Source organism: Gopherus evgoodei, chromosome 5 (assembly GCF_007399415.2).
Source record: "Gopherus evgoodei ecotype Sinaloan lineage chromosome 5, rGopEvg1_v1.p, whole genome shotgun sequence".
In the NCBI taxonomy this organism is placed as follows: domain Eukaryota; kingdom Metazoa; phylum Chordata; order Testudines; family Testudinidae; genus Gopherus; species Gopherus evgoodei.
The window spans coordinates 136901339-136923254 of record NC_044326.1 but is presented as its reverse complement, the minus strand read 5'-3'; the positions used below and the strand labels follow the sequence as shown (position 1 = coordinate 136923254).

Here is a 21916-nt window from a genome sequence, read left to right as displayed (position 1 = left end):
TTTGATGTCTGTTCAAACTTCAGATCTTTTCACCAAAATGATCCCAATAAAATGCTGAAATGTTTACTTTGTTATCAAAGAAGGTGTATAAACATACTGAGGGAAATTTAAATATAAAAAAATGCCATTCTGGTCGAAAGAACTAATTAACATAGGCAATACCAGCACTGTCAATTAAACAAGATATCATAATCGGTATTCTTCTTACTGAAATACATATCCAGTGAACATTTAGATTAGAGGACTATAGAAATGGTATTCAGATGTTGAAAAGTTGCCTCCATAGCGTTTAATACATAAAGCTTTCTAATAATGTGTGCTCTCATCCATAAATTATTGAACACAAAGGGAACTTCAAGTGCTAAGCTGTGGAAGAAATTTCATACTAAATAAAACAATATACTGCTCAGGAGAAAGCCACACAAAGAAAACCCTGTTGTTGCATCTGTCTTGTTTTTCCCCCCTCAAATTGCCTGTTTATCATATGAGACATTTTAAAGCTGTCACTTGACCTTGTGCAGCATGTCTCTGTGTGAACGTATATACATTTATAAGTACCTTTTGCACCATTTTAAGTAGACAGTAATTAATCTATTGATTTATTCCAACAGTAGTTATCTCATCGCTAATTCATTTCTACAGTAATTATGTTCCCAGATCTATTCCCAAGCTGTCTATCTGCATCGCCTAGGTGGATGATATGATACAGATGGCACACTGAACACAGTCACACCAACGTCACAATTTGACATTTGCACTCATTTGAGCCACCTGCGTTGTCCACTCCTGTTGGTTGTATTCAGCTGTACACAAGCCCCATGAGTCCAAATCTTCAAACCCTTCCTCAGCAGCTTCCTTACTTAGGACCTGATTCAAAGCCCACTGAAGTCAATGGGAGTCTTTCCACTGACTTAAGATCAGGCTTTTAGGTCTCAACCCTGCAAAGGGCCCTGCATGGACAGACATGGATGCCTGCACAGAGTTCCACAGACACAGATGGGACTCCATGAGGGCATAACTGTTTGCCCATAAAAATCCTTTGCAGGATCAGGCCCTAAACAGTCCCATAAGTCAAGGGTACTACATATCTGGGCAACGATTACTTTTTGGATAAGGGGTTGTGTGATTGGACTCTTATGCTCTATGTTATAATCACACAGCTTTCCAGGAAGGCTATGCTATACTCTTTTGCCTTATTTCTATTCTGTGTATGCAGACATACACAAAGGTGATTTTCTTATATCTGTGTGATAATGTGGAGAGAGAAGGGATACCTTTATGGATCCTCCTAGGCAGGAAGTGAGCGGTGGGTCCCTTTGAGAAACTTGGAGTCTCCCCTTCTCAGTGGTATAAAGATCCCATTTCTAACCCCAAACGTGTCATGAGATATAGAAGCTACTCCTGGAGGAATTCTGCGCCAAAAATCCCAAATTCTGCACCAAAAAAAATTCCCAAATTCTGCAAAATTCTGCATATTTTATTTTTCAAACTAATGCAATATAATCACACCAGTTTCACTTATTTTGGTAAAATTTCTTTAAACTATCAGACGGGGGAAAAAATCACAATAACTGTTCAGCATTTCCTAAACACATGAAAGTTAAGTTACAAATACTTGGTAACCAATACCCTGCATTCCAATTATAACCCTGGATTTTCATTTAAATTACATTACTTTTACTTTGGTGTTTGGTATTCTACAAGGTAGAATGTTGCTTTAAATTGCTCAGATTTTCACCCATGAAAGTCATACAATTTTGCTAATCATTGTCCTGCATTTTTTTTTAAATGGATAAGTAAAATAGTCCCTAAGCTATAATATAACCTCATTGTGTCTCCATGGCACAGGAAAAAAAGTGAGAAATCTCACAGACACTCCCAGCTGAGGATTCCCTTACTGTCATTTACAATAAGGCTCCTTTACACCATTCTGGCAAAGTAAAGGAGCCTGAATTGACTAAGAATGGGAACAAATTAATCAACAATGGGAACATTAGCAGCCTGCTTAGCTGTTTCCGCTCTGCCTCAGGGACAGAGCCTGCTTCACACAGCCCTATGCCTCTGAGCCCGGGATGCAGCAACAGGGAGGAGAGAGACAGAGTGAGGTCTGGTCCACACTACAGCGTTAAATCGATTTAACGCTGTTTAAATCAATTTAATGCTGTATCCGTCCACACTACAAGGCACTTTAAATCGATTTTAAGGGCTCTTAAAATCGATTTCTGTACTCCTCCCCAACGAGAGGAGTAACCCTAAAATCGATATTACTATATCGATTTAGGGTTAGTGTGGACGGAAATCGAAGTTATTGGTCTCATTCTTTTAGTGAGCTACCCAGAGTGCACCGCTCCAGAAATCGATGGCAGCCCAGGACCATGGATGCACACCACCAAATTAATGTGCCCTAGTGTGGACGCATAAAATTGATTTTATAAAACCAGTTTTATAAAACCGGTTTTAATAATTTTGATTTTATGCTGTAGTGTAGACATGGCCTTAGTCTCTCTCACTCCTTCATAGGCAAGCACATACCCAGCCCCACTCCCTTAATGCCTCTCCAGGGATGCAGGCACGCTCAGCCTCCCTGCTCCCCCCAGCAGTGATCTGCTCTCTGCTGGCAACTACTAGGGAAGGGGCGTGTGTTCACCACAGATTTCTTTGCTCCTCCATTCTTCTGCGGGGGAGCCAAGAAATCTGCAGATGGTATGAATTCTACATCCCCGTGGCAGCGCAGAATTCCCCCAGGCGTTAAAAGCATCATGTCTGTAACGACTTTACAGATATGATGCTTTTATATCTATTAAAGCAGTTGCTGGCCCAGGATTGAATATTGCCATTCCTGGGCTTTCGGAAGATGTGAGCATCAAGGAAAGGCCCTTCAGAATACTTATCCATTTTCCTCCATTATTTGCCCCCTCACCCCATCAGGGTGCTCCGTTCTCCCAGCTAAGGAGGGCAGTGGCTGTCTCTGGAGAGTACAGCACTGTGCCTGGGCTAAGAGAGTGGGGCGAGGTGCTCCTCGCAGGACAGAAGGATTCCAGTCCTTGCTGCACCATTTGGGACATCTGAGCCTCTGTGTTTGACCATTCTGTATGTAGGGTAGATCAGCTTTTCCGAACCTTGAATAGTTTCCCCTCCTAGCTACTCTTCTCCTTCACCCTTCTCTCCATGAGCAATGTCAGGGTACGCCAACACGGAAAAAACATGGCAGCAAGTGACAGAGCCCAGGTCACCTGCTCACACTGTGGTCTAGCAGTGTCAGACATTCCCATGCAGGCTGGCGCCCAGACTCTGAGACCACCCCCTGGCTGGGTTTCAGAGCCCAGGCTCCAGCCTGAGGAGGAGGAGGAACGTGTACACTGCTAATTTTAGCCCCATAGCATGTCCCAGGAACTCAAGTCAGTTGATCCAGGCTCTGAGACTCACAGCCATGGTGTTTTTTAAACAATGTAGACATACCCTCAGTTGTCTTCTCTCCTCCACACTCACCAATAGGCCCGTGATGTTGTTTCTCTTCCCGTACATGCCCAAGCAGCAACTGGCTCCCTGTCTTCTTCCAAAACAGCAATATGCACCTGTCTTGCCAACGCATTCATGTTGAGGCAAGAAGGTATTAAATTACCCTAAGCCTCCTAGCTGGGTTCCACTGCAATGGGAATGTTCTGCTCCCTTTTCCTTGTCCTCAGCTCCCCTTTCGTGTCTCTAACATTATTTAAAGAACCAAATCAACAGGAGCCTGTAGAATGATTAGGCGGCTAAGAGAGCAAATGCAATCCTCTGCAAAGGCCACTGGAACACTGCGTCCAGCTGAGGTGTCCATATTTCAACTAGGATATTGAAAATGGAAAAGGGTTCAGAAGAGAGCTGCAATGATTCAAGACTTGGAAAATCTGACCGGTCATGAGACTAAAGAAGAGAAGGTTCTGAGGTAGCCTCTCTCTGTCTATAAGTACCTATGTGGGGAGAAGAATACTGACAGTGGCGGGCTCTTTCATCTAGCAAAAAAAAAGGCATAATAAGAACCAGTGGCTGGAAACTGAAGTTAGACATATTCAGACTAGAAGCAAGGTGCAAACTTCTTCCAGTGGAGGGTCATTAAACACTGGAATCCCTAGGGATGTGAGGGATTCCCCATTATCTGAAATCTTTAAACTAAAATGGGATGTCTTTCCAATGGTAGCGATCCTAACTTCCTTTGTAAAGCACTTTGAGATCTCCTGATGAAAAGCACTACCCCAGTGTTACTATTATATCTAAATGATGAGCTCTAGCTCAAACTGAAGCGACTGGTTCTATCCTAGAGCCACTCAGTATGTTGTGCGGGAGAATAGATCAAATAATTATAATAGTGCCTTCCGGCCTTAAAACCTACAAATCTACGAAAGCAGCAACTTTCAACCCAGCCCTTACTTTGAAATGGAAATAAAAACCAGACACATGCTCTTGTTTAACAAACCATTATTTTTATTTTATTTTACTGATCTAGCCAAGTAGGAACATGGAATTATAATTCAGAGAGAAACAGCACGTGAAGAACGTTGATTTTTAATTAACAATGATTTTTAATTAACAATTTTAAACAGTGTGGGGTTGCTGAGTTTCTTTTTTTATTATTATTATATTGATTACACTTTTCTTGATTTCGTTCGTAATGAAGGGGGAAAAAAACACAATTAAAGCAACAAAATAGTTAGGTGCTTAGAAATGTAACGGTGTATGCCTGGCAGAGAAGGACTGGGCTACAGTGAAAGGAAATGTGTCAGCAGTGACTGACTCAGACTCCTTTCTCTATTAGTAGGAATGTTGATTTCTGGTTTTGAAGAACAGATAAAGCAAAGCACAAGAAAGTAATATCAAAAGACTAAAAATAGAACTCACAGGAAAGGTTGTAGGGAGGACAATCTTGTGTTTATGGGACTGAAACCAGGTCTCAGAAGATTACAGTTTAATTCCTGGCTTTGCCACAGATTCCCTATGTGATCTCCGTAAGTCACTTCCCCTGGCCGTGTCTTAGTTTCAGATCTACAAAATAGGTGTAATCACACTCGCTTCCTTTTCCTGTCTTGTCTATTTACGCTGTTCTCTTGCTGGGGCACAAGCTGTCTGATATTCTGTCTGTACTGCGCCTGAAATGCTGGGATACTGATCACTACTCAACTCTCACGGGTACTCCAGAAAATAAAAACAACAAAAAACAACAGCTCACTCGCCAATAGCAGTCTAGCGTAAGGGTGTGGTAGCAGTGCAGTTTTATAACAATATGTAAATAGAAAGTGTCTTACAATTTATTCTTGGTCTACTCTTTAAGACAAAAGGAGGGTGTGGCATAGCGCTATCGTTCTCACTGCTCTCTATATAAAGAAAATATACTATACGATACAGAGAGTTCTACGCCAGCAAAACCAAGGCCAGAAAATTAGATTTTTTTATTTTTTAAGCTGGACATTTTCAGTAGAGTCCAAAAAGTGTTGCCAATTCTCATGGTAAGGCTCCAGCTTTCTTCTCTTAAGAAAAGTCTGTTTTTCTGTAACATGCCTGTTCCAGGTTTTCTGGACTCAGTTATTGTTTCCTGCTGGGGTACAGAGTTCCAGTCAGCTGTTGGAACTGGTCTAGCTGACAGTAAAACAGGGTGAATGCTGAGGTCATGCAAAGAGTATTTTGCTCTGTCAATTGAACATCAGCTTGGGCCATTTATACTTGTCAGACGCTGGAGAACCTGGTCTCTCTTCAGTACTCTGGACAGTGCTGGCCTTTCACCGCCTTTATATATTCAGCATCATAAACAAATTCGTTAAGAGCAGCAAATCTTCTCTGGGTTAAAACATATACACTGAGCTGGGGTCTTAGCAGCCTCTAAAAATAACTGAAAAATGTCACATTGACACAAGTAAATATGAACATTCCCAGGAGAATAAGACATCATTCCCTATGTTCTGAGTAAACGAAACATTCTTAAATAAATGTATATGTACAGCAGGTGGGAACTTTGATTTATATTTGTCCCAAGGTGGCTGAAACACCAGGAGCTGTTATTGGTGGATTGTCACATGGCCTTGTAAGCTAGGAGCTGTGAGCTTTCCACCCTACCAAATGGATTAGGTTGCTCAAATCCCATTAAAGTTAACAGGAATTAAACATCTAAATTCCCTGTTGTATGCAGTGTTGTTGTAACTGTTGCTCTCAGGATATGTATTTAGCTATGATTCTCTGAGTACATTTCCCAGATATGAAGAAGAGCTCTGTATAAGGGAGCATGTCTCTCTGACCAACAGATATTCCCTCACCCACCTTGTCTCATCCATATCCCCATGGCAACTCTGATCATCCCATTCTGGATGTTTATGAGGAGAACTCAAACCCCTATCATCATCCAGCCTGGGCTGAACCTTACAGGGGAATACTCTTCTCACACTGCTTTGGCTCTCCGGCTTCTGTTCTTACATGGGACTAGGAAGTCCAGAGTTATGCAACAGTGAAAAATACAAGGAGGCCATGGGCATGGGGATTAGTCAAATATTTCCAAGCCTGAAAAAGTTTAGTTTGGGATCAGGCAGAGTCTGGAGAGAAGGGGGTTGGTCTTGATTTATCTGGAGTGGTTTGCCTATCCTGAATTATACATCCTTTCCCCACCCCCACCGCCTCTCATGAAAGCATTGATCTGTCCGCAGTCACGTATCCTAGCACATTAGTATTATGTACGGAAAATTGCAAGTCGTTTTTTTTTAAATCACCTGACAATACATTTATTTTGATGGGCACCAGTGACTAATTATGCTCCCTTATACTTTCCTTAAAAATCATTTGTATTGATTTTCCTGCTGCTGGGATTGAAATCATCAGGGCTTTGCCTGATAATTATCTTAACCATAATCCATATTTTTAAAGATGTAAAATAAACTCCAGAATTAGTGGAGAGACAAAAAGCAGATATGCCACCATTAAGGTTAATTGCGCAAGTCCATTCAGTTATTCAGTCTGGCATCAGAATAAAGGAAACCGTAAACCAGGAGACGGTTTGGTAATGAAGTGACTTTATCTCACAGGATTATACTTGTGGCTATGGCTTTAATTGTACAATCGAGAAGGATTTGTGACATAAACTGACTAATCTTGCATTATTGTAATGATTTGTAATCATAGCACTGGCTATGATTTACTGGCTTATTATATATTTGCATGTTATAATCAGCAAGAATAGGCAGTGCATGCCCTACAATTCATAACAACACTTAAAATTATACATCTTGCAATGAGCTTTGACAGCTGGCCAACCATAAACAGCTTGGAGGTCTGAAACCTGAAAAATCTGAAGTGTGCATCATTTCAGCTCCTCGAGAAAATAAAGCTAATGAAATTAAACTGAACAACAATGTGTATATTGAAAAAAAAACATCTAGGACTGAATTTTTGCTGTGATTAAGTGAGGACTAATAATTCCATATGGGAGCAAACAGACCAAGTGCCGTGTCTCTGGGGACCATTCTGCTAGCCCTCTGGCAAGGTAGCAAGTTACTGAACTGATGGCCCCGCTTCCAGAATGATCTTGAGATGTTCACACATCAGGCTAGCAGCAGCCAGGAGAGTCCCGGATGTAACAGAGTCAGGGCACGTCTCCACTGGAGCTGGAAATGTAATTTTGAGTTCAAGACGACATACCCAGGCTAGCTCTGATTGAGAAAGCATGGCAAAAACAGCATCCTAGCCGCAGGTCACAAACAACTAACTACCCTAAGCACGTATCTCTGGTCTCACAATGCAGTGGCTACTCTGCTATTTTTACCATGCTAGCTTGATCAGAGCTCTTGCAAGTATGTCTCCTCGAGCTGGAAATTATACCTGCAGCAGCAGTGTAGACATGTTAGTGTCATGTAATTAGCGCCCCAAACTGCTGTGTGCAGGCACACGCCACAAGGGGCCTCAGAAAAGGAGAGAGAACTGGGCCCATCGTGGGAGGAAGTTGCCATCACAGAATGAAGCGTTGGCTGACAGCCTGAGGATGAGGCACAGACTGAACAAACACTCATTTCCATCTGCAAGAGAACAAAAGCTCCAGACCCCTCTATCGCCCTACTTAACAGTCGTTAATGGGGGTAAGGCTTAGGGATTTCACTATCTTTATGGCCTGGCCCTGCAGACGCACACATGAGTAAATGTATCCAAGTGAGCAGTCCCTCTGAGTTCATTTGGGCTAGTTGCCTGAGTAATGCTACCAACACGCTCAAGAATTTGAAGGATTGGACCCTTAAATAGTGATAAATTATATTATGGCAAGTCAGATGACATGATGATATTTCCCCCTCACACACACACACACACACACACACACACACACACACACACACACACACACACACACACACACACACACACACACACTGTGGGCTACCGTTCTTCCTCACTTTTAGGGCTTGATCCAAAGGCCGAGGCAGAATGGCCATTCTTTCATGCAATGAGACGGGCTTGAGCCCTTAGGTAGCAGTTGCCCTCCCTGGATGGCAGGAGTGGCTGTCACAAGCATACAAACTCATGTGTCAATATAGACCAGCTATGAACTTCACTCACATTGAAAAAAGATCGTTCTCTCATGTCTCTAGCTCTCATTCACCTCTGAATCTAACCTTGAGCTCAGCCACAGGGGACACGTTCACTTAACTGTATTTTGTATTTTAAATAAAAATAGAAGAGTAATTTTAAGCTTAATTATACGTAGGGAAGTCTGTAGATTCTCTTCCAGCAAATGCTAATAACTCTTCCAGGTCTGCAGCAGTAGGTTTTTTTTTGTTTTTTTTAAAAGCACACTGTTACCTGACAGGGCACAGCAAGCTGCAGCAGCGACCTGAGCCCCGTGGTGCGCTTTAATTCTTTTATACTCACCATACAGCTCATGGGAGGCTTACAATAAATCCCAGGAGCATCTCAGCATGTGATGTCACAGCAGTACAAGCAGAGATGATTGACAGAAGTGGTGTCAGCAATGCAGCTACAGTGATACCTCTCTGTGCAAATTTGGTTCCATTTAAATACTAGTTAGTAACGCTATCAATTTTCCTTGTGGCATTGGAAGTAATGGGAGCCTATAGCTCTGGTGGGTGCTTTGAAATAAAAAAAAAAACCACACAGGACCACCAAAAGTGGATATTTGTTATACCTTCTGTAACTTGTACTTAATGTCAGACTGTTTCTATACCTTGAACGGTAATAAGAAACAATGACGTTGTATCGTTATAACATTTTGTCCCAATAGAAGATGGAGACCATACACTAGATAATAGAGCTGGACCATTGTTTTTTCAATCAAAAATGAGGTTTTGTTGCAAACAATTTTTTTTTTGGAGGGAAAGATGTGTTTTCAATTAAGCCATTTGAGTTTTCATTGAAAGAAACCCCCAAACCAACAGATTTTTGGATTTCAGCATTTGAAACAAAAACCTTCAGTTTTCTGGGGGGAAAATCCCACCTGTTTTTCACGGTGGATTGGGGATTTCCAGGCTAGTCAGGGTGAGTAAGAAAAAAAAGTATTTGTGGGGGATAAATATTTATTTATTTGAATTGGAGTTGTTTTGATTTCATTATTTGAAATTATAATAAGTTTATAATAAGTTTTTCTTTTTTTTAAATAAACCCTTTATGGTGGTTCTAATTAAATTCCAGTTATCATCCAATGCATCTTGATGCAAATAAGCAAAAAGTTATCCAGTAAATATTCTGACTACTTTCTAACACAATAAAATGTAGAATCAATAAGAAAATGAAACCTAAGCTATATAATTGCTTAAATAAATGTATATTGTTACAGTATACACTCCTAGGTAGCAGAAATATGCACCAAATCTAGTCTAAAGGTTCTATCTAGTTGCTAATCAACATGTTTTAATGGTTATATCAACCAATGAGACTCCATCTCTCTTTAGGAAATAACTGAAGTACAAATAGAAAAGTTGATTAAAATAAATGATTTAAATCAAGCCTTTCCACCTGGTGATTAAAATCATTACATAAATTGCAGATTTAAATCAATCCACCCTGTGACCAGCTCTGCTAAGCAATATGAAGCTGAAGCAGAAAGTTTATTAGAGGCGCTTAACGACAGGGATATCCTCTGCTTGATCAGTCACATAGCTGGAGTTTGCAGTTATTCAAAGACAGTCAACTGAAAACCTCTCTCTCCAAGGCCTCACTCCTCTTACACGTGGGGGGGGGGGGCAGGGGAGAGTTCAGAAACACTAAGCATTGACCTAACTCTGCTCCCACTGACTTGAAGGGGAGCAGGGTTAGGCTAATGATCACAGCTCCAGAAAATCCCACTTCCCACGGTTTCTATTCTCGCACCTTTTTTTCAAAAGTTTATAATATTCCAGAACTTTCACCTTCCAGACGGAACTTAATAGGGTTTGTCCCCGTCTGCAGTTGTCAAGGTTTAAAATTTGAGCAAAAAAAGTAGTCCAGTTGTTTTTTGGTCTTGAGCCAAAGCTCGGAGAAGTCAGTGGAAGGACTCCAATTGACTTCAGTGGGCTTTGGGTCAGAGCTTTTCAGAGCTAGTCAGCAAAAAAAAAAATTTATAATAAATAAAATTAAAAAAAAAAAAATCCATTATAAAAAACAAAAGCTTACTGCAATCTTGAATTAATTGTTAGCCACAGTGCAAGTATCTAGAGTAAAAACACATGCAAGCTAATGGAACAAGACCAGGACTACGTGTTTCTTAGCCATACAAATGGCTTATGTGGTTAAGTGATAGGTGGAATGCCCGGTATGTGAAGAGATGGGTACATGCTTTAAACTGGGCAACACAAACTATAAACTCTAATTCAGGTTTTAAAGACCTGCATTTTCTAACGCGAGTGCTGTAACAGTGGTGTTTAATCCAGGAAAATTTAATATTATTCAGGATCGCACTAACTATATATAGTGTTAGAATGTCATTACTAAAAACACATTAGATTCAAAAATGCCTGAAGTTGTGCATGAGACAAAGAGAACACAATGCTCTTCGAAGATAACGTCATTCGAAGCGCTTTGATTCCTGAATTTTAATTCCTGGATGCTGGAGAAAAACGAATGTTTCAGCATAATATGAGATTGTTTATTCAACGTGCCCGTACAGAGGAACCTAATTCTGACAATTTCATTTACTGAGATGCAACAAGTTCTTCTATGATATTGGCTCAAGAAATTAACATAGGGCTAGTAACGAAAAAGATTTGTTTTCACATTACTATTAATAGTCATTTATTTTATAGCACCTGAGAGTATGCTCAGCACTTCACACGCAGTTAACAAGTTACGATCCTTTCCCCCAAGCTGCCAACAGACTAAGGCCCAAATCTACAAGGACTCACACATCTGCTTAACTTTACACACTATAACAGTCCCACTGAACTCAGCTATTCTCTGACGTGATCCAATGTCCACTGAAAACATGGAAACCTTTCCAGTTACTTCAGTGGGCGTGGATCAGGCCCCCAGTGCATGTCCATAAGTCTTGGCAAGATCAAGGCCCTAAGGAATCACCCTACAAGCTGCTCTGCTTGAGTGACAGCCCATTGCTTTCAATGACGCCGCACAGCTTCGAAGATCCACGAGCATAGGGAAGGATCGGGGCCTAATTTCAGGCAGCATGCAATTAGCGACAATAACCAGATGGAAAGAAGGGGTTAGAGAAGAAGGTCATCAATAACATTATAAGGCTACATAGTGAGGAGTGCTCTGTAGCGTGATGTAGAAACGATTATTTTTAAATAATGGCAAATAGACGTATTTAATTTCTGAGGTTGCTAATTTCTTGCAGGCATCACAGAAGAAATGGGTCTTGAGGAGGGATTTTTAATGAGGAGAAAGTGGCTTTTTGAACAAGCTCAGAATAAATACGCTTGGCGAGGTGAGGGGGATCTCACACAAGGCATGTGTATTTAGGTGGGGCCAAGATTCAGCCTGGGGCTATAACCACACACTGATTCTGATCTCACATGCACCTCTTCAGCTGTAGACTTCGCAGTTACTCTGACATGCACTGGTATATCATAGAATCGTAGGACTGGAAGGGATGTCGAGAGGTCATCTAGTCTAGTCCCCTGCACTCATGGCAGAACTAAGTATTATCTAGACCATCCTTGCCAGGTGTTTGTCTAACCTGCTCTTAAAAATCTCCAGTGATGGAGATACCACCACCTCCCTAGGCAATTTATTCCAGTGCTTAACTATCCTGACAGGAAGTTTTTCCTAATGTCCAACCTAAACATGCCTTGCTGCAATTTAAGCGCATTGTTTCTTGTCCTATCCTCAGAGGTTAAAAGGAACAATTTTTCTCCCTCCTCTTTGTAACAACCTTTTCTGTACACCTCTACCCCGATATAACATGACAAATTCGGATATAACACAGTAAAGCAGCACTCTAGGGGGCGGGGCTGCGCGCTCTGGTGGATCAGCATGTCTGGCTCTGACATTCTGTTCTGAGCAGCATATTAAGGGTGGGAGGCAGGCGGGAGGGCAAGCGGAGTGAGGAGGCAAATGGGGAGGTGAGCGGCAGGCAGAAGGAAGGTGACGAGGCAGGCGGGTGGGAAGACAGCAAGCAGGAGAGCGGCAGGCTGGTGGATGCAGGGAGGTGCACTGGACAGATGGTGAGGAGACCAGTAGGGAGGCGAGCGGCAGGCAGGCGGGTAGGTAGGTGAGGTGAGGAGGCGAGCCGTGGTCCGGCAGGCAGGAGCACTGGGCGGATGGTAAGAAGACTAGTGGGGAGGCTGATTTGTCCTGAGCCCCGCACCTTTCTAGGGACAGCTCTGACATACTGCTCTGCGGGTGCTGGGCCGGGGCCGAGGGGTTGGATAAAGGGAAGAGGGTCTTGGGGGGGAGTCGGCGGACCAGGAGCCTTCCCTACCCAATATAACGCGGTTTCCATCTATAACGCGGTAAGAATCTTTGGCTCCCAAGGACCGTGTTATATCAGGGTAGAGGTGTATTTGAATACATGGCCCTTCAGTTTTCTCTTCTCCAAACGAAACAAACCTAATTTTTTTCAGTCTTCCTTTATAGGTCATATTTTCTAGACTTTAATCATATTTGTTGCTCTTCTCTGGACTTTCTCCAGTTTGTTCACATTTTTCCTGAAATGTGGTGGCCAGAACTGGACACACTATTCCAGCAAAGGCCGTATCAGTGCAGAGTAGAACAGAAAAATTACACAAGAAGTACTAAAGGAGTACTGTGGAGAGGGATCTTGTAACGCTGTTGCAAAAAAGCAAACGCTCCTGCTAATACATCCCAGAATGATGTTTGCTTTTTTGCAACAGCGTTACAAGATCCCTTTCCACAGTACTCCTTTCTAGACAGCCATTTCCCATTTGGTATGTGCACAACTGATTGTTCCATCCTACGTGGAGTACTTTGCATTTGTCCTTATTAAATGTCATCCTATTTACTTCAGCCCATTTCTCCAGTTTGTCCAGATCATTTTGAATTTTAATCCTATTCTCCAAAGCATTTGCAATTCTTCTCTGCTCAGAATCATCAGCAAACTTTAAAAGTGTACTCTCTATGCCATTATCTAAATCACTGATGAAGATATTGAACAGAACCAGACCCAGAACTGATCCCTGCTGGACCCCACTCAATATGCCCTTCCAGCTTGACTGCAAATCACTGATAACAACTCTCCGGGAACAGGTTTCCAGCCAATCATGCACCCATCTTATAGTAGCTCCATCTAGGTTGTATTTCCCTAGTTTGTTTATGAGACGGTCATGTGAGACAGTATCAAAAGCCTTACTAAACATTAGTAAGTTTACTAATGGTCAACATGGTCAAGATATACCACATCTACCACTTCCCCCCATCCACAAGGCTTGTTACCTGCCAAAGAATGCGATAAGGTTTGTTTGATATGAAGGTCTGTGGGATAAACACAGGTGTGTAAGCTGAGGCAACGTCATTGACTTTAACAGAGTTGTGCCCATTTACGTTAGGCCTAATTTTAACAAACAGGAAATGATGGTTTATTTATGTATATAATTTGTTATTTGTCCAAATTCAGCCCTAGTGTAAGGGGGCACAACTCTGTTAAAGACAATGATGTTACTCCAGCTTAGACACCAGTGGCTATATGTGACCCTCAGGTATACAACTGTATGTCAGAGTAACTCTACTCAAGTCTACAGTCAGAGATATGTAAGTGAGATCAGAATCAGTATGTAAGATATATATAAAGCTACTATGATTTATTTGTATATATGATAGATAGATAGATAGATAGATAGATAGATAGATAGATAGATAGATAGATAGACAGAACCACACACACACAATGGGCCCAGCAGTTTATTTAAATAATCACAATGGTGTTGCATAACAAACAAGTGATTAATGTTTGTCATCATTACCATGCAATAAAAGATTGCAAACTTTGTTGCAAAAAGATAGCACTGGGCCTATGTAGACCAAGCACACTGGTCCTTAACAGAGGTGATGCCAAAAAGAAAATGATGCTACCATGGGACCGTGGTCATTAGGCAAGAGAATGGGATGACAGACGTTGGCTATATGATCTCTTCCATCGCTAAGGCACCAGGACCCAATGCTGTAAACACTTATATAAGAGTCTAACTTACCACATATGTGCAGCCCAGCTGACGTCAAGGGAACCAATCATGTGTGCAAAGTTAAGCAAGTAAGTATGTAAAAGATCAGGGCTATCGTTCCCAAAGGATATAACATGTAATCTTGTGAAAATGGTAGGTCGTATTTTGCCCCATTACACTTGACATCATCCCTTAAAATATTCCTTTTAAAATATTAAAATGTTGCTTCAGATTGCCTCAATTTTCCTCCCAAGATGTGTGCAATTTATCATATTTATTCCTCTTGTAGCATAATTCTTTTTGCATTCCTAGCCAAATTAAGGGCGGAGAAGTGCTAATGTATATTTTCAGTATTATTTTCATCTTTACTAGACTCCCCACTGCTAGCATGAATTCTAGCCTCACCCTTTTAGTGTCTCTCTCTGTTCTGCCTTCAACGTTGTTCACAACTTAACAGCCGCATTCACTGGAAACAACAGAGGTTTCCAACTGTGGTGCCCTAAATATGCCAGTTACAATCAAAGCTACATGACATGGCTCAATGGTGCCAAAATCCTCCTTGTTCTTCCATCCCTCCTTTTTTTTGAAAATTATTATTATTTCTACCCTAAAATCAGTCAACAGTGCAGGGATTTCAATGCAAAATCTCAGGCTCCACTCAGAACGAGAAAGAGCAACTCGAATATATTCATGAACCATGCTGACTAATCTAACCCTTCGTTATTTTTATCTTCAAAAGACATACACATAAGGGGAGCTCTCTCAGAAGAACGAACCAGAAACACTGCTCATCAAAAACCAAGCACTCCCCCCTACTGCGACAACAGACATCTGCAAGGTCAGCTCTGCTGAATTTCCCCACTGACATATGCGTTTTGCCCGGGTTTGCTTTCATCGGCAGGGGCAACTGTTTTCTCTCTTTCAGAACAAATGTAATTAATTAGTCAACTCTTTAGTATCTGCTGCAATGAATGAACAATTATCAGCAAACCCAGTATCCTCAACATCTCCACAAGACAAGGTTCCTTAGTGCATGTTTGTTTTCCTCTCTCAGCTTAAAAAAACCCAGAACATGTAGCTGTGCAGTGAGCCCCAGCAAACAGCCGAGTCTCAAAGGACCATCGAGGGTTTCCTGCTGCATGCTGCAGGAAGTTCAGAGAAATCAACAGGGAACAAAAAAGACTGGTTATACAAAAGTACAGCAGGTGTGTCATGTTCTAATTTGGAAAAAAAAAAAAGTCCTAAGAGGTGTTTGCAAGGAAGTTTAAAAAAAGCCCACAAGAGAGAAAGTTCTAAAAACACTAACCCAACTGATTGTTACTACCGAAACAAAAATATCAGACATATTTGCTGAACAAATAGAGCCAGCTAAACCCCAGTGTTTACTTTAAAAGGCAATTGTTGCAATTAGCCGGATGTAATTACAAGCATGTGCATTTCTGTACGGCCAAATCAAACAAGATGTAAAGCATGTGTCTGCAGGGAGTTCTGGGTGGGGTGTACCCAGACCTAAGAGCCTTGCAGGGTGTCCTACCCTGATTCTGCCCCTCTCTGGATCCTGTCTGGATCTGGTATAAATATTTCTCTTACATCATTTCCCATTGTTTCGATGTCTGTGGGTTTGATATGTAATGAAAGAGGATGTTTAGTAAAAGCAAGTGCAGTTGCTGCTTGTCAAGCTTAATCATTGTCACAGCCACAACTACATAAATTTCTAATGTGGCTCGCTTTATTGAAATCTACCAAGTACCCTAGGAAATGCGCCAGGAGGGGTATAAAGTGCAAGCATGCTAGACATGCCCATTTTTAATAAAGAAAACTGAGCCACAAATGTTGGGGATTTTTGTTTATCTGGACGTCTTTTAGCTCGTGATCACAACTACATGCATAATTCTGCTCTCAGGTGACTCTAGGGTAATTCAGAGAAGTGAAACCAGATTTACAGCAACTGAGAGCTGAAGGCAAAATTGTCCCCTCTGCCAGTAGTGGTGATAGGATAAAAACTTTGCCCAGGTGCTGCATCAAGGGGCACCCCAGGCATCATCAACGCTTTAGGACCACTTAGGATGGAAGAATCCCATATGCTGCTACAGATTAGGGACCGAATGGCGAGGCAGCAGTTCTGCAGAAAAGGACCTAGCAGTTACAGTGGACGAGAAGCTGGATATGAGTTGACAGTGTGCCCTTGTCGCCAAGAAGGCTAATGGCATTCTGGGCTGTATAAGTAGGGGCATTGCCAGCAGATAGAGGGATGTGATCATTCCCCTGTATTCGACATTGGTGAGACCTCATCTAGAGTACTGTGTCCAGTTTTGGGCCCCACACTACAAGAAGGATGGGGAAAAAATGGAAGGAGTCCAGAAGAGGGCAACAAAAATGATTAGGGGGCTGGAGCACATGACCTACAAGGAGAGGCTGAAGGAACTGGGATTGTTCCGTCTGCAGAAGAGAAGAATGAGGGGGGATTTGATAGCTGCTTTCAACTACCTGAAAAGGGGTTCCAAAGAGGATTGATCTAGACTATTCTCAGTGGTGGCGGATGACAGAACAAGGAGTAATGGTCTTAAGTTGCAGTGGGGAGGTTTAGGTTGGATATTAGGAAAAACTTTTTCACTAGGAGGGTGGTGAAGCACTGGATGGGTTCCCTAGGGAGGTGGTGGAATCTTCTTCCTTAGAGGTTTTTAAGGTCAGGCTTGACAAAGCCCTGGCTGGGATGATTTAGTTGGGAATTGGTCCTGCTTTGAGCAGGGGGTTGGACTAGATGACCTCCTGAGGTCCCTTCCAACTCTGATATTCTATGATTTTATGATTCTTTAACCCATAGTCTACAGATGGCCTCCTGGGATCTGATCCAGAGTTTAGCAGATGGCAGGTCGCGGGTGGGTACTTCCTGTGCTTTACCCCTCCACAACCTTTTTGTGAGGATTTTAACAGATACAAGCATGGGAAATGCTTCGCACAGGCTCTGTTAAGGAGGGGGCTCCAGGGATAGCAGACAGTGAGAGAGCTATGCTACCAGGTACTAGGAGCAGAGCAGGGAAACCAGGAGGAGAAAATAGCACCATATATAGCAGGAAGGATAGTCCAGGGGATCGGGCATTGGATTATGAGTCTGGAGACGTGGGTCCAATTCCCAGCTCTGCCACAGACTGCCTACATAGCCTTGGGTAAGTCACAGTCTACTCCAGGCTTCATTTCCCACCTGTAAAATGGAGATAAAACTTCCTTACCTTCCAGGGTGTTCAGAGAATAAAGTCCATCCATGACTGCCAAGTGCCCAGTGATATGACTCAGGGAGGGTTGCTACCCACCCAGACTTTACCGGGTGCCATAGGTAAGCAGTTAAACAGACTGGACCGACAGTTCTAACCTTCAGTGCTTTCCCCAAGAACCACAAAGTCAATGGGCCAGAACCTGAGCTAGTGTAAATTGGCATAGCTTTAATGAAGTTCCACTGATTGACACCAGCTGTGGGTCTGACCCACGGTAATTAATTAAGAAACGGCAAAAATGGCTTATTTCTATCTGCAGACATAGCTGTGGGAAGAGCATGCACAGCCCTGAGCCCTGGCTCCAGGTTGGATTGGATTGCCCCTCCACCTTCATGATTTGACTTCTCAAGCTGCTTGCAGGTGGAGTGGTTTTCACCAGTGGCGCTACTCTCCATTTCACTGGTGAGGGTGAGATCAGGAGCAGACTGAATTAAGGCCAAACAGGAATTTTCTTCCTGTATATTTGGAAACAGCTTAGCAAAACTGAGGCTGCTACCACAATATAAATAATAAGTTATCATCTAATAAGTTATCATCATTTGCAGTAACAGGATGTAAACAAAATTATTGCCCATACTGACCACCCCGTGGAACCAATTGATTTCAAAACATGAAAAGTACCATGTGTCATTCTCAGGATAACTTAATATTTTGCTAAACCGCCCTAAAATTATTCATCTTTGTACTGAAGACAAGTGTTGAGAATTTCAGTCTGAGTCTAATGCTGTCCTGAAAATCATAAGTGTTCATAAAAATCATGTGCCCAGTCCAAAAATCATGAAATCAGCTTAAATATCATGAGGGTTTGTTTTTTTTTTAAACTAATAAATTTGGGTCCTATTTTTATTTGCCTTCTGGTATCTGAGCTGGCTTTTAGGGTTCAGTCACTCAACATTCCCACGCTTTCCTATGCAATTATGAGGACTAGAGGTTTATTTTTGTAGGAAAGACGAGATTCTCATGCAATCTCTTGATTCTAACAGCTGTAGCTTTAACAAAATATTAACTTTCAGGAGACTCATGATAAAATCATGAGAACCGGCAAGACTGCATGAATTACTGAAAGGAGGAGTTTCAGGAGGATATATTATCATAATAGTAACTGTAGTATCCCTGCAACAGTCGTATAATAAACGTAGCCATAAAATTCTTGAAGTGAATAGAAACTGAAGGATGGTATTAGATAGGGGAAGAAATATGATGCAAAGGGGTTGTTCCAGTACATATACTATATCCAGACACAGTTCTCACTGACAGGAAGTGTTGCATGAGGAAAGGTTTCTCCTTTGCTTCCTGCAGAGATGTGTACGTATCCATTCCCTGAACCTTCCCCTCAAAGGATGTCCTGAGAACAACAAATTTGTCTTGAGAAACCTGGCTTCCCAAGGAATAGCCCACCTTCCTCTGATCTTATTTTAAAATTAAAGCTCCCCACTTCCAAATCTGTATGCCAAGCTGAGCGTTATTTTAAATATTTACATCAGGCTGATCTTTAAAAGAAATATTACATAAACGAGAGGACTGGAGCTTTGCTGACTGTAGAGGTGATAAATGGGTCGGAGAGGCAGATCAGAAAGATACTTCTCACCACTTGAAAAATACTGCCAATATGTTAGGCCAAACAGACAATTGGGCTAATTGGACCTCATGAATTTTTATGAAGCCCCATGAAAACGAAGGAAATTTAGGGACTTCTGGCAATTCAAAAACCAATTCTGACTGCCTGATTCACTTTTTATTGATTTGGGCAAGTTAATTTAAGAAACAAACCCTTCTCTATTGACTCAATTACAAGTTGATTTGGTATTCATGGGTCTAGCTTATGATTTTAAACCAAGGGAGGTAGTTGGAAAGTAAATCTATAAATATATAAAGCTTTTCTAGGTAATGGAAAAAGAAAGCTGAGGCCTATGCTTAGAACAGTTAGCGTCTTCCCTGCTCCAGATTGCACATGCACATACAAATCTATGGGACATTCGGGCTGTTACGAGTTCTGCACTCATGGCTGTAACAGTGTTCTAGTATTGCTGAAAATACAATACCGCTGTCTTATGCTGTGGGGGAAATACTAGAAAGGGTTGGCACCATAGAAAATAATAATATATTATCCAGTACCTAAAAAATCTTTTGTTAGCGGGACATTCTCCACTCAGGTCTTCACAGCTCATCTTAACTCTATATGTTGTTCTGTGGGCATGTGATCATTGAGATGCCCACACATGTAGTATAATAATACCTAGCTCTTATAGAGCACTTTTCATCTGTCTATCTCCAAGCGATCCACAAAGGAGGCCAGTGTCATTACCCCCACGTAGAGAGAGCACAGTACAACAGTCAAAATCCTCCATGCACATCTCAAAGGGGAACTCTGCCTTTAGGGTCTGATCCAATTTCTATTAACATCAATGGAAAGAATTGGATCAGGCCTCTAGTGCAGTTCAGGAGAAACTCTCCATTCTCTCCAATCTCTTACATGTCTGAAGTCAAAGACAACTACAGTCAGCTTTTGGCTATCAGTGACTGCTGGCATACAACCAATCCAAATTAGGCCTCTGTTTCCATATATAAATTATTGTCATTTGCATGACAATCAGTAGCCAATCAAGATTCGATTCCAAGATGACACTGCAGTCATTTACAGCTGCTGACTGTCTACAATTCCAGGTATGGTATTTCAGAACCCTCTCCTGATTAAAGACTCCTATGAGTCCCACTCAGCAACTGGTGCAGGAGCTGGGGATTCCCAGCAACTCACAGGAATGCTCAGCCCTGTGCAGGATTAAGCCCCACATTGTTTCATCAAAATTCTCTGTGCAATCGTAGTATCAAGCCCATCCATACAAGGCAAAACCACAGCAAAGAATCACAAAAAAACCCTTACTTGCATTCCTCTCTCTCACGGGTGAGCCCATAGTTTTCACTATGGCTGCTCACAAGATGCAGAATAAGGCCAAATATAAATAAAGACATTACACTGTTGCCAAAGCTTGGAATTTTATCATAAGACTGTTTGAAGTGCCAGCTCCTGGAGTCATGTGAAATCCTCAGCTTTCATTTAAAACAAAGAGTAAGTTTCTGGCCCACCACAACTGCAGAGAACAGCATGTAATCATGACCCATGTGCATCCTAATGGCTCTAAAAAGAGAAGGAAAAAGAACTCCCAGTTTATCACTTTTAAAAAAGTCATGATTTGGGGCGGGGGGGAGGTCTGACTCATGATTTTTGAACATGTGGGGCTGGCAATGCTGCAGAAATAAATCAATCCCTGACCATGCAGCTTCATTTTTTCCAGTCACAGCTTGTTGTTTTGATTTGTTTCTTTTCCCTCCTGTTGCCAGCAATTCCCTTGGGTGAATTTTCAACACAGAAATCTACATTCAAAATGGAAACTATGAGTGCTGCTCTTGGCTTCAGAAAGCAAATGTCTGAGACTTACCCCATTTTTCGGGTAGGCTATCCATCCCAGATCCCCCATGACGGTGCGTGAGTCCAGTAAATTCACTAAACAGAAACGAGAAGAAGAAAGCCTTAATGAGGCTGCATGGATACAAGCGTCAGTAAACACATGAGGCTTCGCTGGCCCAGGTAAGGGCACTTGGCAATTAACAGAAAGGGAATCTGATTGCTGTTAAAAGAAGATACAATCAAGACAAGTTATTGCAATGTTTAGACTAGAATCCTGCAGGCATTTAAGAAGCTGCCTAGCGTTACTCAGATAAGCAGTTCAATTACTTGTATTACCATAGCACCTGCGAGTCCCAGCTGTGGACCAGGGGGATCCTGTGGTGCTAGGTGCTGTACAAATCCAGACATGTCCATGTAACTCTTTGCAAGCTTGGGGCTTCAGACGAAGTTCTTTGGGGGGCATGAGTCCATCATTTTTATGACGTGCGTACAGTCCCTAGCATGGTGGGGCCTTGATGCCCCAATGGGATTATGGCAGTATAAAGAACAAACAACTAGTAATTTATAAATGGAACAAAGAGTGCAAATGATTCTGTTAATGTAAAGTTGCAGCTCACTTCAAAAATTAATGAGCGGGCCCCTTTATTATTTTGTAAAACATGGTGGCG

At 41.9% G+C, this 21916-nt stretch overlaps 1 protein-coding gene across 11 annotated transcripts in view; it reads right to left on the bottom strand.

The window, feature by feature from the left end:
* The window catches only part of EPHA5 (EPH receptor A5), a 422435-nt gene that overhangs the window by 377735 nt on the left and 22784 nt on the right, over positions 1–21916 (bottom strand). For all 11 annotated transcript variants that reach the window (XM_030565412.1, XM_030565416.1, XM_030565409.1 and 8 more), the window contains exon 2: positions 21280–21344. In XM_030565412.1, the coding sequence (XP_030421272.1) occupies positions 21280–21344 (65 nt within the window). The remainder of the gene's footprint in view (positions 1–21279; positions 21345–21916) is intronic.